At 39.7% G+C, this 16,649-nt stretch overlaps 1 protein-coding gene across 3 annotated transcripts; it reads left to right on the forward strand.

Annotated features, from left to right (window-relative positions):
- Window positions 1-429: 429 nt before the first annotated feature.
- SRSF12 (serine and arginine rich splicing factor 12) lies at window positions 430-15,581 on the forward strand (the record flags this gene model as incomplete). Of its 3 annotated transcripts, none has more annotated exons than XM_084227911.1 (5): window positions 430-494; window positions 10,362-10,461; window positions 11,762-11,870; window positions 12,251-12,392; window positions 15,212-15,581. In XM_084227911.1, the coding sequence occupies 5 exons, from the start codon at window positions 430-432 to the stop codon at window positions 15,579-15,581; spliced, it is 786 nt and encodes a 261-aa protein (XP_084084037.1). The 3 variants fall into 3 exon arrangements, with proteins under 3 accessions (XP_084084037.1, XP_084084038.1, XP_084084039.1); XM_084227912.1 differs by having other exon boundaries at window positions 15,272-15,581; XM_084227913.1 differs by lacking the exons at window positions 10,362-10,461; window positions 11,762-11,870 and having other exon boundaries at window positions 437-494.
- Between the last annotated feature and the right edge of the window lie 1,068 nt (window positions 15,582-16,649).

Below are 16,649 nucleotides of genomic sequence, written 5' to 3' on the forward strand. Positions count from 1 at the left end.
AGCTCCCCCGAGGCCCCGGGCGCCCGCGCCGCTCCCCGTCGGGCACCGTAGGACCCCGGGACCCCGGCGCCGCCCCACCCGAGATCTCCGCGGGCTCCCGGACCTCCACACCATCCCCTCCCGCGAGCCTCGGGCCCTCGGAGAGCCCCGCGGCGCGGGCCCCCGGCGCCCCCGGGGACCCCAGGACCACAGCACCGCGCCTCGCCGGAGCCCTCCGGCCGCGGGCCCCGCCCCCGCGCGGTCCGCCCGGCCAGCTCGCGCCGCACGGCCGCCCCCCCGCCCGCCTCTGCGGCTGCGCGCTGGCGGGGCCGAGGCCGAGGGGAGGGGGTCGCGCCGGGGGGCCGGGGAGCGGCTGTGGCGGCGGCGGCGCGGAGCGGAGGAGCGGGCCCGGCAGCCGCGGGCAGAGCTGAGGGAACGGAGGGAGCGGCCATGTCTCGCTACACGAGACCCCCCAACACCTCCCTGTTCGTCCGGAATGTCGCGGACGCCACCAGGTGAGCAGCCGCGGGCGCAGGTTGGGGCGCGGGGGAGGGGCGGGGTAACGGCGGAGGCGCCGCGGCGGGCCGAGGCCCTGCGGGCGCGCCCGGCCCCTCCCCTCGGCGCGGCCCGACTCGCCGCGGAGGCGCCTTCCCGGGCTGCGCGCGGCCTGTGCGGGGCTCGCGCCTCGCCCGCCGCCCGGCGTTCCGCCCCTGCGCGGCGTGGCCCCGCGGCCCGGCCCTCAGCGCGCAGCCGGCCCCCGGCCCCGGCCCCGCCGCCTCCGGCTGCCGCTGGGGCGGGCGCCGGCGCTCCGGCCCCTTTGTCGTGGTTTCCCTGATGGAGCCGCGAGTCTCACCTCCTAGGTGAGTAGAAAATGGGTCTGGCGAGGACGTGTTGTGAGACAGCGCGTACCTGCTGCCTTCAGCTTCCTTCCCCGCAGTAATGGCCCGTTTACAGGTAGTGTTGGTTGATTCTGGGGGTTCACGCCGTGTTATTCTGGGTACAAAGGATAACTCAGTGAATGAGGCTGTAGGGTTTCTTTAAAGTTCAGGCTACAGTATAAACACCCATGTGAACGGTGCGGGGGACACCCCGGGTCTGTTCTGATGGTCGTCCATCTGACCCCCATCCCCCGCACTTTGGGGCTGTCTGTGTAGTGCCTAAACAGAGATCTCAAGGAATGACTTCCTCACATAACACTTACTTTAATAGGAGCCAGAAAGAATGGGGAGGGGCGCCATGAATAGATTTTTTTATTTCACCACACTTAATTTACCCTCCTCCAACTTGTAGAAATATGCAGTATTATCTTTTTGGACAAAAGGGAAAGCTGAAGCGCACAGTTTTAGTGAATTATGTCGGCGCTTCATAGCTACAAATGCTTTGGAGCCTTTTGACTCCAGAGCCATCTGGCGTAACCATCATAACTTACCTTTGTTAATTATTAAGTATTAAACACGAAGTTAAGTATTTTTCTTTGATCCCTGCAGTTATGTATGTCACAACAATTATGTATGTCACACCCTACAATTATGTATGTGAATTCACATGCATTAATAAATATCTAAGCGATGCCTTTATTTATCAATACACTGCATAGAAAACAAGCAAAAATTATAATTTGGGTAGGGTGAAAAAGTTCCTACGTTTAAACACACCGCTTGGATACTAAATAAGCATCAAGCCTCTCCAGTATGTCTTCAGTATGTCTTCAAAAAATAAAATAAAATAAAGATTTCTAATTCTAATGGCCATAGGGGCCAGCCAGGGTAATATGAATTAGTGAAGTTGTCTGTTATAAGGCACAATAGGATAGCACAGACTAACTAATGGAAAAGAGCAGGTGCTATTTAAAGGGGACAGCAGCTGCTACTAAGCTTCAGCTGATAACTACTGTGTAGACATTTGGAATTGTTTGCACATTTTCCTAAATTTCAAGATTTCAAACCTTCTATTTTGTGTGTGTAAACAAGGTTTCAGAATATTGAATTAAGTTTCATTATATGAAATCCCCATTTTTGTGGGTCTAAAGCTATGAAATATTGGCAGTTTCATGTTTCAGTACATTTTTAAATGTTTAGATGTTGTACAGTCTAAATAAAAACACCTCTGCTCTAAATAATCCACCATTGAGTAATCAAGACAGATAATTGAGATTCGATTTCCATTTTTCCACCACTATTGGGCACTGCCTCTGGTGGCGTGGGGTGGGGGAACAATCAAAATCTCAAAGGTTTGTAGGACCTCCCGGGTGGTGCAGTGGTTAAAGTCTAAGCATTATTAAGCTATCACCACCCACTGTGACATGAGTTCCATCCCTGACCAGGTAGCGTTAGCAATCCATTTCAGTAGATCTGCCAGTAGATCCTCAGCAATCCATTTCAGTAGATCTGCCTGTTCTACTCCCTACTCTGTCCCTGGTGAATCCTCTCACTCCCAGCACCCCTGGCCTACATCCTGGTTCTTACATGCATAAATAAAATAAATCCTTTAAAAAAATCATTAGGGTTAAAGTTAAACAGGGTAGAAAACTATATATTCAGAATAAATTATATTCAAAAATGAAGAAGGGAAAAATTATATATAGAAAATGAGCCTGGAAGAAATTCATTTGGGTTGCTTTATTTTTCCTGTTTTCCAATTTTATTTAATAAATGTTTTATAACAAAGGCAAATTTTATTTAAAGTCTTTTTGAAGTAGACTTTTTCATATATAGCAGAAAGCATAAGACATAGGTTAGTATAAAATTTGTTAGGTGTGAAATTGAACTTAAGAACTAAAGAAAGATTTTAAAAATAAGTTTTATAACTAAACCAAAACAAACCCTAGAAATATGACTATAGAATTGGGGTGAGGGAGTATGGAAGTGGGAACAAATAGGGAATGGGGGGAGACCCAGTGACCTAGAGTGCTTTGATGATGGGGGCAGGGTATTAGTAACATAACATCTAAAAAAACATGCAAAAAAACATGCAAAAACATTTCAAATCTTTTGAAAATATCTTTGACTATTAAAGTATAAATAAAAATAAATTCTAAAATTTTATAATTTGTGTTGTTTCTTTTCACTGGTGAAATAAGATATGGATTGGGAAGAATATTATTTCAGTATCTTTTACTTTTTAAGGTGTACAAGAGTAATTATTTTTAAATGTCAGATACAGTTTTCTAATGAACAAAGTAATAGCCAAATCCCAGATATGACATTCCCATTTTGATGTATAACATGTTAGGTTGGAGAGTAAAGATCAGGTACTTCTCCTGGACATACTTAGTAGCATTCTTTGCTTATATAAGGCTGTATGTTTTGATATTGATGGGGAAAATAAATTAAACAAAACTTAGCCACATTCAGGGTAATAAGTCTCAGCAATATAGGCATAGATGGAACACTTTCCCCTTAATAAAGGGCATCTATGAGAAACGTATAGGTACGTATTTACACATGAAAACTGAATGCTTTCTTCCTGAAATCAGAATAAGGAAAGGATGCCCTATCTCACAACCTCCACTCAATGTGTCATTACAGGTACTAGCCATTGTAACAAGGCAAGAAATAATGAGTCTTTTTTTTTTTTTTTTAATAGAGGCATGTTTTATTTATTTGTTTCTTTCTTTGGTTGGTTGGTTATACATGCACTGGGTACAGTCAGAAGCGCGGGAGGGTGAGAGAATTCACCAGAGCCAGAGCGGGGAGCAGAGCAGGCAGAAGGACTGAAGTACACTGCTGAGGGGAGCAGCGGGTGGCAGGAGAGGTCTGCGGGCCATGTGGGACCCTCCTGTGGTGGCCGGGGAGCAGCCGGGGATCGAACCGGCGTCGCAGAGGCCGCGGGCAGCTTCGCAACCCAGCGCTCAACCGCTGCGCCACCAGGGAGGCCCGAAATAATGAGTCTTAGTGAGTTACCAGGATACAAGGTAAACTTATAAAAATTACAAACAATTGAAAATAACAATTTAAAAAACTATTTCATTTACTCTAGCATCAAAAAAGTTACTTAAGAATAAGTAAGTGAAAAAAATGTAAAAACCTTTGCAGTAAACAGTACAATATATTGCCAAAAGAAATGAAAGAGGGCCAACATAACTTGATAAATATACCATGTTCATGAATTGAAAGACACAATATTATTATTAGTTCTCACCCAAATTGATTATACTATAAATCAAGGCATTCCTGATCAAACACTGTAAAAAATAGAATTAGAATTAATGAGCTAACTCTAAAATAGATTGAGGGGCCTCCCTGATGACACAAGGGCTTAAGACACAGCACTATGAAGCTATCTGCAGCCACTGCAGCACGAGTTGGATCCCTGACCAGGGAGGTGACCCACATGACGCAGCAGACCTCTGCTGTCTCACCCACTGCTCCCCTCAGCAGTGTATTTCAGTCAGTCTGCCTGTTCCCCACTCTGTCTCTGGTGAATCCTCTCACCTCCCACACCTCTGGCCTGTACCCCAGTTCTTGTATATATAAATGAATCTTAAAAAAAAAATAGATTGATATGTAAAAGATCTGGAATGGCCAAAATAATCTTGAAAAAGTTTACTGAAATTGAGAAACTTACACTATTTCACTTCAAGACTTACTAAAAAGATGTATTAAGACAATGATATTGGCATATGGATAGAAAAGTATGTCAGTAAAACAGTCATACATAATCCACTTTTGTAGAGTCAGTTGATTTTTGAAAAAGATACCAAACCAAACCAGTGGAGGAAGAAAAGTCTTTTCAACAAATGGTGCTGTAACAACTGGATATCCATGTAGGAAGAAAGAAACAAAAACTGGAACCTCTACCTCACCTCATAATTTGAACTGGATCATTGATCAAAATGTACACTATAAAACATTCAGAAGAGGGCCTCCCCGGTGGCACAGCGGTTGAGCGCTGGGTTGCGAAGCTGCCTGCAGCCTCTGCAGTGCCGGTTCGATCCCCGGCTGCTCCCCGGCCACCAGAGGAGGGTCCCGCATGGCGCGCAGACCTCTCCTGCCACCCGCTGCTCCCCTCAGCAGTGTACTTCGGTCCTTCTGCCTGCTCTGCTCCCCGCTCTGGCTCTGGTGAATTCTCTCACCCTCCCGCGCTTCTGACTGTACCCAGTGCTTGTATAAATAAATAAATAAATCTTAAAAAAAAAAATAAAAAATAAATAAAACATTCAGAAGAAAATTTAGACTATCTTCATGATGTGGGAATAGGCAACTATTTTAACAGGCAATTAGATAAAAGTAAAGCAATTACCAGGGCCTCCCCTGGTGGCGCAGCGGTTGAGCGCTGGGCTGCAAAGCTGCCAGCGGCCTCTGCAGTGCTGGTTCAATCCCTGGCCACCGGTGAGGGTCCCACATGGTGCGAGAGACCTCTTCTGCCATGCCCGCTGCTCCCCTTAGCAGTGTATTTTGTCAGTCTGCCTGTTCTGTTCCCTGCTCTGTCTCTGGTGAATTCTGTCACCCTCCTGTGCTTCTGACTATACCCAGTGCTTGTATAAATAAATAAATAAACCTTTAAAAAAAAAAAGTAAAGCAATTACCATAAAAGAAAAAAGAATATTGATAAGATTAAGTTTCACCAAAATTTAAATTTCTACTTTAATTTGAAATTTGAAATGCATTTAATGGAAGTAAATGGGCAAGCAGAGGCTGGGAGAAAATATTTATTAAAATTATATATGACAAAATGCTGAGAATTACAGAGAACTTTTATAATTCAGTAATGAAAAGGTAAACATTAAATTAGGTAAAAAACATGAATGATTGATTACCACATGGAAAAATGGTCATACAAATTAAAACCACAGTGAGATTCCATTTAATAACCACTTGAATACTAAAATTAAAAAGACTCGCATTACAAGTACTTACAAAGATTGCTGTAACAGAAACTCATATATTATTAGTGGGAGAATAAAAAGGTATGATCACTTTGCAGAACTGTTGGCAGTTTCATGAAAGTAAAAAATATATATATATTCTCTTTAACCCAGAAATTCTACTCTTAATTGTTAACACAAGATAACCCAAAGCATGGAAAGATGTTGCTCTTCACTGTCAGTAGGTAAATTAAAATTAAGATAAAAATGAGATGCCCCTTCACTTTACATCCTTCAGAATGACAGAGTTAAAGACATTAATGAGATGGAGCAACACAAACTTTCATTATGTTTTGAGGAATGTAAGTTAATTTGACTACTTTGGAAAATATGTAGTCCAACCCACCAATTGCACTGCTAGTGACAGATCCCAGAGAACCCCAGAGGGCTCTGGAAAGCACAGGTATCATAATGTCCACTGCAGCGCAGTTTGCAGTTTTTCCAAAAAGTGTCTTAAATACTCATGAGCAGAAAGATCTATGAATAAGTTGTGGTTTATTCGTAATAATAACAGAGTTTAAGTAATTACTATAGAGCCATATGGAGAGAGGATAAGGCAGAATGCAAAATTATACAAATAGTCTGATACCACATATATATAATTTGATATATAAAAGGTATATTTATGGATATATATGCATTTGTGGCAAAAAGGCAAAGTTATGCATGGGAATAATGAATATCAATGAGTATATCTGAGGTGGAGGGAGGGATCTTATTTATTTTATTTTTTTTTATATTTAAAGAGCAGGTTTATTAGAAAAGGGATAGAACAGTAAAAGATACTTGCATAGACACAAGCGGGCAGGAAGAGCTGCCCCAAAGGGGACAGGTTTGCTTAGAGAGGCCTGCATGGTTGCAGGCCGGCAGCCTTGAGGAGAGCTGCCTCTGCTGAGGGAGGTCAGTGAGGAGAAGTCCTGACATGGTATACAGGTCACGGGCAGGCTGGAGGGCTGCTGCCCTGCAGAGGGAGAGAGAGGCACCTGCATAGTCACAGGGGGCAGACAGAGTGCTGCCGGGATCTTATTTAAATAAGTTCTACAAGTTAAGGCAAATTGGGCAAGTATTGAGATACAATAAATCTTGTTGGTGGGTACATGGATATTTGTTTTATTCCCTCTACTTTTCTGAATGTCAAAATAGATTACACCAAAATTACAAAAATAAATGAAAACAGGTAATAGTTGAAAACAGGTAATAGGGTAGAAGCAATGGGAACCAACTCTTGATATCTGCTATCTGCTCCTTTACACTCCTGTCACCCTTCATTTCTGGGACTCCAAACATCCGTGATACACATTGTTGCATCCCCCCCACCCTTTTTTTTTTTTTTTTTTTTGCTATCTAGGATGCTTTTCCTATCAGACACTCACATTTGCCTGGTGGTATTTGTTAACTCAGAAGATTTAAAAAAAAAAGCTAGATTTGAATTCTAGCTTTGCTAAATGAGCTGTATGTACCTTTGTACCTTTCTGTAAGGTAACTTCTCTCACTGTCTCCTTAACTGCAGCCTCAGACTCCTTGATAACAATATGTGTTCTTCAGGGGCCTCCCTGGTGGTACAGGGGGTAAAGTCTCAGCACTATCAAGCTATTGGCAGCTACTGCAGCATGAGTTCCATCCCTGGCCAGGGAGCTACCCAAATGGCTCAGCAGACCTCTTCTGTCTTGCCCCATTGTCCCCTCAGCAGTGTATTTCAGTAGATCCACCTGTTCTGCTCCCCACTCTGTCTCTGGTGAATCTTCTCACCTCTGCACCTCTGACCTGTACCCCAGTTCTTGTATGCATAAATAAATAAAAATAAATCTTTTTAAAAAATGCATTCATTCATTGATACAGTAAATATGTATTGAACACCTTCTATATGCCAAGCAACTATATTAGGTACTAAGATATAATGGTGACGATATCTGGTTTAGAAATGATTCTCAACTCCGAGTCTTAGAATTTCCAGTGAGGGGCCTCCCTGGTGGTGCACGGGGTTAAGTTTCAGCACTAATAAACTGTCTGCAGCCATTGCAGCCTGAGTTCCATCTCTGGCCAGGAAGCTAACCCGCATGGCACAGCAGACCTCTCCTACTGTACTTGCCTGCTGCTCCCCTCAGTGGTGTATTTCAATCAACCCTCCTGTTCCCACTCTGGTGAATCTTCCCCCACACCTCTGGCCTGTACCCCAGTTCTTGTACGCATAAATAAGTAAATTAAAAAAAATATTTCCAGTGAAACCCTTAAAAAAAATTAAATGTTACTGAAGCTAATGCACCAGGCTGGTGTCTGTTACATTAACATTCCTTCACAGAAGATTGCAATATTCCAGGAATGGCTGAGAATCTTTACCCTGTAGACTGTTTTATGGGAGCTGGAATTGTGTTTTTCATCTCACCATATCCTTAGAGCCTGGTGCATGTTCAGTAAGTATTTGTTGAATAAATGAATAAATGAAAGAAAACCACATTGGTACTATCTGTTAAAGCAGTAACCTAGCATGGAGGCAGACAAACTTGCTATTGTAATTATTAAAAAATTTTTAAAATAATAAAAATATAGTGTATCATCGATTGTACTGTCTGATATTTGGTGGATGCTTACTCAGTGTCAGTTGAATCTTTATGTAGTAACTCTTAAATTCACATCTAGGTTTAATCATTGACTTCTAGTCTTGAGGGGAAAGTTAATATAATTTGTATGATCACAATTTCTAGTTGCTTACAGAATCCATGTGGATCACTTCAAATTCAACATTTCTGTCCTAAAAGCTGCTTCTGTCTCTCTTCTCCTTCTTGAATACCACTGCTGAGGGGAGCAGAGGGTGAGACAGGAGAGGTCTGCTGAGCCATGTGGGTTAGCTCCCTGGCCGGGATCAAACTTGAGCTGCAGTGGCTGCAGATAGCTTCAGAGTGCTGAGACGTAAGCTCTTGCACTACCAGGGAGTCCAGTTTGATTTTTGTCTCTGATCCCATCTTTCTTCCATTTGCCCAAGCTAAAGGCTTCCAGTTATCTTGGAGTCTTTTTCTATAGTGTGGGAGCATTAATTTTTTCTGAACCATATTTTGTGTTATTGATGCTGAGTCTCTAAGATCCCCATGAGGCTGTAGTAGTAGGGTATAGTGGTTAAGAACACACACTAGTGTAAGGTTAGGGGAATTTAATTCCAGATCTGTCACTGACTTGGTGACTTTAGGCAAGTTTATCTGTTTGTGCCCTTATCTGAAAGTTGTGAGTTAAGTGGTCTAAAAATGAACAGTAGCTAACATATAACTGCACTATAACTGTAGGCTATTAATGAATGGTAAATGTTTTGTCTCTAAAGTGTAGCGTTATGAAGAGAAATAGCATGCATGCTATGTATTTCTTTGCTGTCCCTGCTTCAGTACCTATCAGACGGAATTAGGAGGCTAAAATACATGTCGTACTTGAGAATGCAATAGTTATTTTACTTTATGTGTAATGGTAAAACATCCATTTTTCTTTAACAGTTGAGAAATAATTTTAAGACTTCTTTAGATCTAATTCTTGCTATCTGAAAACAAAATTAATATAAACATGAAATTATAATGAAGCAAATGAATGTATTCTTAACAAAAGTTCATAATTATAACTGTACTGACAGTTGAAAATTCTTTTTATTTTTAAAGATTTATTTATTTATACAAGCACTGGGTACAGTCAGAGGCGCGGGAGGGTGAGAGAATTCACCAGAGCGGGGAACAGAACAGGCAGACTGACGAAATACACTGCTGAAGGGAGCAGCAGGCGCAGCAGGAAAGGTCTGTGTGCCATGTGGGACCCTCGCTGGTGGCCGGGTATCGAACCAGCACTGCAGAGGCTGTGGGCAGCTTCGCAGCCCAGCGCCCAACCACTGCGCCACCAGGGGAGGCCTGGCAGTTGAAAATTCTTTAATAAGAATAAACTTTCTAAGATGGATATACTGGATCAGTGTTTCCTGAACCTAAGAAAACATAATAGCCATCCAGAGTGCTTTTAAAAATGCAGATTTCAGGGCCTCCCCAGTGGCGCAGTGGGTTGAACACAGTGTTGTGAGGCTGTCCACAGCCTCTGCAGCACAGGTTCGATTCCCAGCCGGCCAGGAAGATTCCCACATGGCGTGGCAGACCTCCCCTGTCACACCCGCTGCTTCCCTCAGCAGTGCTTTCGGTCTGTCTGCCTGTTCTGCTCCCCACTCTGTCTCTGGTTAATCCTCTCACCCTCCCATGCCTCTGGCCTGTACCCCAGCTATTGCATAAATAAAAAATAAATCTTAAAAAAAAAAAATACAGATTTCTAGCCCCCAATCCCGGCCTCTTGAATTAGAATCTCCAAAAGTGAGACCTGAGAATTTGTTTTCTTTCTTTTTTTTCCTCCTTTGTTAACCCTGGTTGATTCTCATGAAAGACAAACTAAGATAAAAGCTGGTCTGGATAATATACATTTTTTTAAGGTTTCAACTGGATTCTGTAGGCAAAACATTTTAATCCAGCTATTCATATTTCTTTGCCTTATTTCTAAAACACTTCAGGCCTGAGGACTTGCGTCGTGAGTTTGGTCGATATGGCCCTATAGTAGACGTTTACATTCCACTTGACTTCTACACCCGCCGCCCAAGAGGATTTGCTTATGTTCAATATCCTTTATTTTACTGTGTGCATGAGACTATACTACATACATGTGTATGAACTTACATGTAAGTTCAGGAGCATATGTTATAAAATTAAAATTGCCTAATTAAATGTGTTTATTTCTTTATCTCAGAAATTCTAAAGCAGTCCACAGTAGCTGGCAAGCACCCCCCACTTTGAACCAACCTGTTAGCTAGAATCCAAGCATAAACCGAGCAGGCGAGACAAAAGACACCTAAAGTTCAAGCGTCAAGGAGTAAAGAGGGAGGGTGGACACAGATATAAAGACCTGGAAGAGGGGAAGTCTTTATCAAGCAAAAGACAAAGCCAACACCAGGTTGAGACTTCGGCTTTCCTACATTTATTCAGAGTTCCAGAGTCAAAGCCAAGTCTGATTTTGTTGGTTCTGCGTCCTTATAAAGTCCATCTCGCAAGCCTTAAAGAGTAAAGGTCAAGGTTCAAGATCAAGTTTCATTGAGGTAATTGCCAGTCTCATTTTGTGTTGCATTTCTTGAGCTTTTTCTGTTTTCTATTTAAAAAAAAATAATTAAACCAGTGAACCTCCTGAAATACAGCTAATTATTCTTTTTATATACCTTATTTCCATTTTAGTTAGGGATATTTATATTTATAATTAGTTAATTCATATAGATAAGGGAATTTAGTGGAATATGACAAACCAATACATGTAATTTTAGATGTCTGCAGATTGGCTTTATGGTTTGTTTTTAATAACATACTAAGTAGTAAAAGCATAAAGGTATTTTAAAGCATATTCAGAGGTAAACACAATCATTTTTAAAAGATAATAAGTTTTGAAAATACAATGTTTTAGCTCACTAGTGTGTGTACAATTTCGTTTATAAGTAATTTTTCCTAAGTATTATAAAAAAGCCATTTAATGAAGGAATAATTTTAATTTCAGAATAAACATTTCTGCATGCTGATTTTTTTCAGTGAAAAACCTGAAAGAAAGAAAGGAGTGAGTCCTAAACAGTTTATTGGACTTATTTTTTTCTTATGTTTCAAATTATATGTGTATACCTCAATTACACTAATGTATATGTTAGAGGTACAGTTACATGTTTGCTTCTGCATTTTTTTTGGTTCATTTGTCCAAATGATAGCAAAGCATTTGTTTTGGTAATAAAAGTTAATTTGTTTTCCTATTATTCATATTAGAGATGTGAACTTAATAACTTGAACTTGTTTTTCCTATTAATTTCATGTCACATGTAAATAATTCATTAAAATAATATTTCTACTTGATATCTGATATTCAAAGTGTCCTTAACAGCTAGTCATATTTGAAGATGTTCGAGATGCTGAAGATGCTCTTTATAATCTCAATAGAAAGTGGGTATGTGGCCGTCAAATTGAAATACAGTTTGCACAAGGTGATCGCAAAAGTAAGTGTGACTAAACATAGATCCTGTTTGTTTTAGCAATGATATCTTCTTAAAATTTAATCAGAAAATAATACTGTAAAATAGAAAAACTTCCAGGAACTTGGGTCAAAGACCAAATTTTAGAACAAAAGATGCTCCTAGTGTTCTTACCATTTAGGACTTTACATTTAGGACTAAAGTGTTAGGAATTGGGGCAGAGCCTTATATATAAATACACACATGCGTATGTGTGTGTGTATATATATAAAACGAATATATATAATTCATGCTACATGTATCATGAATATTATTATAAATCACAGTATCATAGATAATATTTGTATGGCTATTACTTGAGGTTTTCAGGTTAGAAATTATAAATCTTGTACTTCATATTCTAGCACCAGGTCAAATGAAATCAAAAGAACGTCACCCTTGTTCTCCAAGCGATCATAGAAGATCAAGAAGCCCCAGCCAGAGAAGAACTCGAAGTAGAAGTTCTTCATGGGGGAGAAATAGAAGACGGTCTGATAGCCTTAAAGAGTAAGTACAGAATACAAGAGGATTGAAAAATCTAATTTTCTATTACTTCTGGAAATCATTTTAAATATTAATAGGTTTTAAAAACAGGCCACCAGAATCATTTTGTTTACTGTGTATAAAAATCAACTTCAACAGGAAAATAAGCTCTTCTGCATTTACAGGTATTGTTATTTAACTTGGGGTTATTGACTGTTTTCCAATGTTTTTATTTCATGACAGACTTAACTTTAACTTTTTAAATAAATTCCTTCAGCTTTTGTTTGCCTGAAAAAAATCTTCATTTTATAGTCATTTTTTTGGAAGGATATTTTTGCTAAGGATAGAATGTTAGCTGGCAGGAATTTTTCTTATTAGTCTAATTCTATTGTTTTTCTGATATCCACAGTCAGCTGTCAGTCTTAATGTTACTCCTTTGAAGGTAATATGCCTTTTATTCTCCAGTGCATTTTCAGATTTTTCTGACTTTGGTTTACAGCAGTTCTGCGGTGCAATGCCTAGTGCCATTTTATTTGTATTTATTCTACCTGGGATTTACTCATCTTGAAATTATAAGTTGAAGCCTTTCATTAATTTTAGAAAATTCTGACCATCTCTTTAAATATTATTTCTTCTCTTACTCACTTTTTCCTTTTGGCCATATGACTTTGCGCCACATGTCTCTCATGCTCTATTCTAGATTTTTTAAAAAGAGTTATTTTATTTATGCATGCAAAAACTGGGGTGTAGGCTAGAGGTGCAGGGATGGGGGTGAGTAGAATTACCAGAGACAGAGTGGGGAGCAGAACAGCTGTATCTACTGAAATACACTGTGAGGGGAGCAGCGGGTGAGACAGGAGAGGTCTGCTGTGCCATGTGGGTCAGCTCCCTGGCTGGGGATCAAACTCAAGCTGCAGTGGCTGGTGAGAGCTTGATAGTGCTGAGACTTAACTTATGCCAACAGGGGGGCCCCTTTTCTAGATTTCTAAAAATTCCTTTTTTCTCATTGACTTTCAGTAGGATGTTTTTCAGTTCTTACTTCTGCTGTAGCTAGACCTCTAGGTATCTCCATGTAATGGATGGATTACATGGATTAAGTCCCTGTAATGACTTTTTAAATCCAGGTATATATTTTCAGTTCTAAAATGTCCCTTTGTCTTTCTATAGATTATAATATTGTGTGGAAATTCTCCATCTTTTTGCATCTATGTTGTCTATTTTTGTCACTTTCCCCCTTATTTTCTTGAACATATTAGTCACAGTAACCTTTAAAATATTCCAATCTAGGGGACCTCACTGGTAGTTCAGGGATCTATCAACTATCACCAGCCAATGTGGCATGAGTTTGATCCTGGGCGAGGGAGCTAACCCACATGGCTCAGCAGACCTCTCCTGTCTTGCCCACTGCTCCCCTCCCCTCAGCAGTGTGTTTCAGTAGATCCACCTGTTCTGCTCCCCACTCTGTCTCTGGTGAATCTACTCACCCCCTACACCTGTGGCCTATACGCCAGTTCTTGGATGCATAAATAAATTTTAAAAATCAATCATTAAAAAAAATCCTGTCTGAATAATGCCAATATCTAAATCATATTGGCTCTGTTTCTTTTATCTTTTATTTTCCTTAGTTGTTAGTCTCCCCCCCCCCCACACACACACACCTTTTACGCTTTTTTATTGAATGGTGTATGCTGTTGAAAAATTATACAAACTTTGGGTGATGTTACCACCTCAAAAAAAATTGTTTTGTTCTAACAGGCAGAGTATTGACAGATCAGAGAGCTTCGCTTAAGGCATTGCTATGGCTGATCTGTTTTAGCTTTATTCCTTGGGCATGACCCTTACTTGCAGGATATGGCTCTTCTGCGTTCTTAAATGAAAGCCTGGGTTGTTACATGATACCTTGAACTTTTGAGACTTGAACTCTAGCTTCTCTCTCTAGCATTGTGTTTTTGATAAAATTTCATCTCAGTTCTTGAATCTTCAGCTGCTAACCTCTTAGAGTCTCATCCTATACATGTATAGCTTAGAAAATGGCCTGTGACTTGAGAATTTGTAGGCAGATCTAGGGTGTTTTTTTTCCTTTCTGCAATTCCCTCATCTCTGGAATTTTGCCTCTCAAGTCTCAACCAATTTGATAACCCTAAATTCTGACCTCTTTGTCTCTTCAGCTTAGAAAATAGTCATTTCTGATTTGGGTCAGTTCCCATGTTGGCATTTGGAAAATGGTCTTAGTAAAAGAATCATGGCTTATAGCTAGCTCCTTAACTTTGTTTTATGTTGATTATTCTCCAGTGCCTTATTAATGTTTCTGGATTTTCTAAACAGCTGTTTTCCCTGGAAGGATTAGTCTAGTACAAGCTGAATCCATGATAGGATAGAGAAATCCTGCATCTAGGTGTTTGTTTTTATAAGCATTATTTGATAAGTTTCCTCTCCAGATTTTCCTACCTCTAAGGAGTTGTGTAACCCAGACTAAATATATGACATTTTCCAAAATTGACCCATATCATAAAGTATCTAACAAAGTAAAAATCTTTTGGTCATATAGTCAGGTTTTATTTGAGCCAAAACCATGCATAATACAATTAGAATTGGTTTGTTTAGTTTATCCAATAAAAGCATAACTAATGTCATGTAAAGTATACAAGTTCCTACTCTATGGGGGGTGGGGGGCGGGGAAAGGAGGGCTTGGGGTAAAAATAAGGGGGTTGTAATTGTATGGGGAATATAAAAATAAAATTTAAATTAGAAAAAAAAGTATACAAGTTCCTAAAAATGTTGTTCTCTGTCCTATTTAACTGTTTCGTGTGAAATATGTACTCTAACATTATGGATGTTTACAGGTCTCGGCACAGACGATTTTCTTACAGCCAGTCTAAATCTCGTTCCAAATCACTACCAAGGCGGTCTACCTCAGCAAGGCAGTCAAGAACTCCAAGAAGGAATTCTGGTTCTAGAGGACGGTCAAGGTCCAAGTCGCTACAAAAAAGGTCCAAGTCAATAGGAAAATCACAATCAAATTCACCTCAAAAGCAGACTAGCTCAGGAACAAAATCAAGATCACATGGAAGACATTCTGACTCCATAGCAAGATCCCCGTGTAAATCTCCCAAAGGGTATACCAATTCTGAAACTAAAGCACAAACAGCAAAACATTCTCATTTTCGATCACATTCCAGATCTCGGAGTTATCGTCATAAAAATAGTTGGTGAAGAGCAACAGAAGAGTGCTACATAGTCTTTAATATAAGTTATTAAACCTCTCATTATGTTAAATAAAAATTCTTTGAGGCCTACAGAAAATGTGAGTTGATATTAGTTACTTTGAGCATGTGCAAGAAATAAAATATCTCTAGCTTTGAATAAAGATTTTGTCTCAGTTTAAGGGTCCACCCCACAAAATATGATGTGTCTAATGTCACCATTCTGTAGACCTTTTTTTTTTAACATTGTGGCAGGATACATTTCAAAGGAAATGGGTAAATTGGAACTAATTTAGAAAATTCTAAATATTTGGATATTAAATATTAGTAATATGAATAATACCTGTACAAAAACATTTTTTACTTTAAAGCACTTTACTTTCACATGAAAATTAATTTTAACTGTGTAATTGAATAGTGTAGACTTGAAATATTTGATACATTTTGTCTCTTTTGTGTCTTCTGTTTAAACTAGGGCCAATTCATAGTTGAATCTATATAGAAATCAAACATTGAAAAATACATTCTTTCCTGAACTCAAAAAGGTTTTATTTTTATTGGGTGGAACAGTATAGATAAGTTTACATTAAATTGCATCCTATACCATGTACCATCCTATACCATCCTATACCACTTCAGAAATATCAAAATGTTTCAGTAATACTGAATTTTGAATGGTTTGAGAGTTCGTAAGAAATTGTGTGAAGCAAGTACAATTCAAAAATATTCATATTAAGCCTTACACATTTGAACAGTGGTACATTTTGTATAAAAATCATTTTATACCATTATTTCTACATATCTACTTTTCATCTCCTTAATTTTTTTCTGGAGCTCTAGCTCAAGACTTTAAATATATATAATAACTTGTTATTTTTGAGAGAGTATTTAGTACCTTATATGAACTGAAGACTGCATCCTCAAGAGCTAACTTTGCAGTACTCGAATTTACGTTATACTGCCCTTCATTTTTTAAAAAACAAATGATAATTGCTTTTGTAGTTGTTATAACTAAGAAATTCTTTAAAAAACATGTTTGTAGTTTGTTTTTCACAGGATTTTGGTAGTATTTGTGATA

This window comes from Talpa europaea, assembly GCF_964194135.1.
Source record: "Talpa europaea genome assembly, chromosome: 2".
In the NCBI taxonomy this organism is placed as follows: Eukaryota; Metazoa; Chordata; class Mammalia; order Eulipotyphla; family Talpidae; genus Talpa; species Talpa europaea.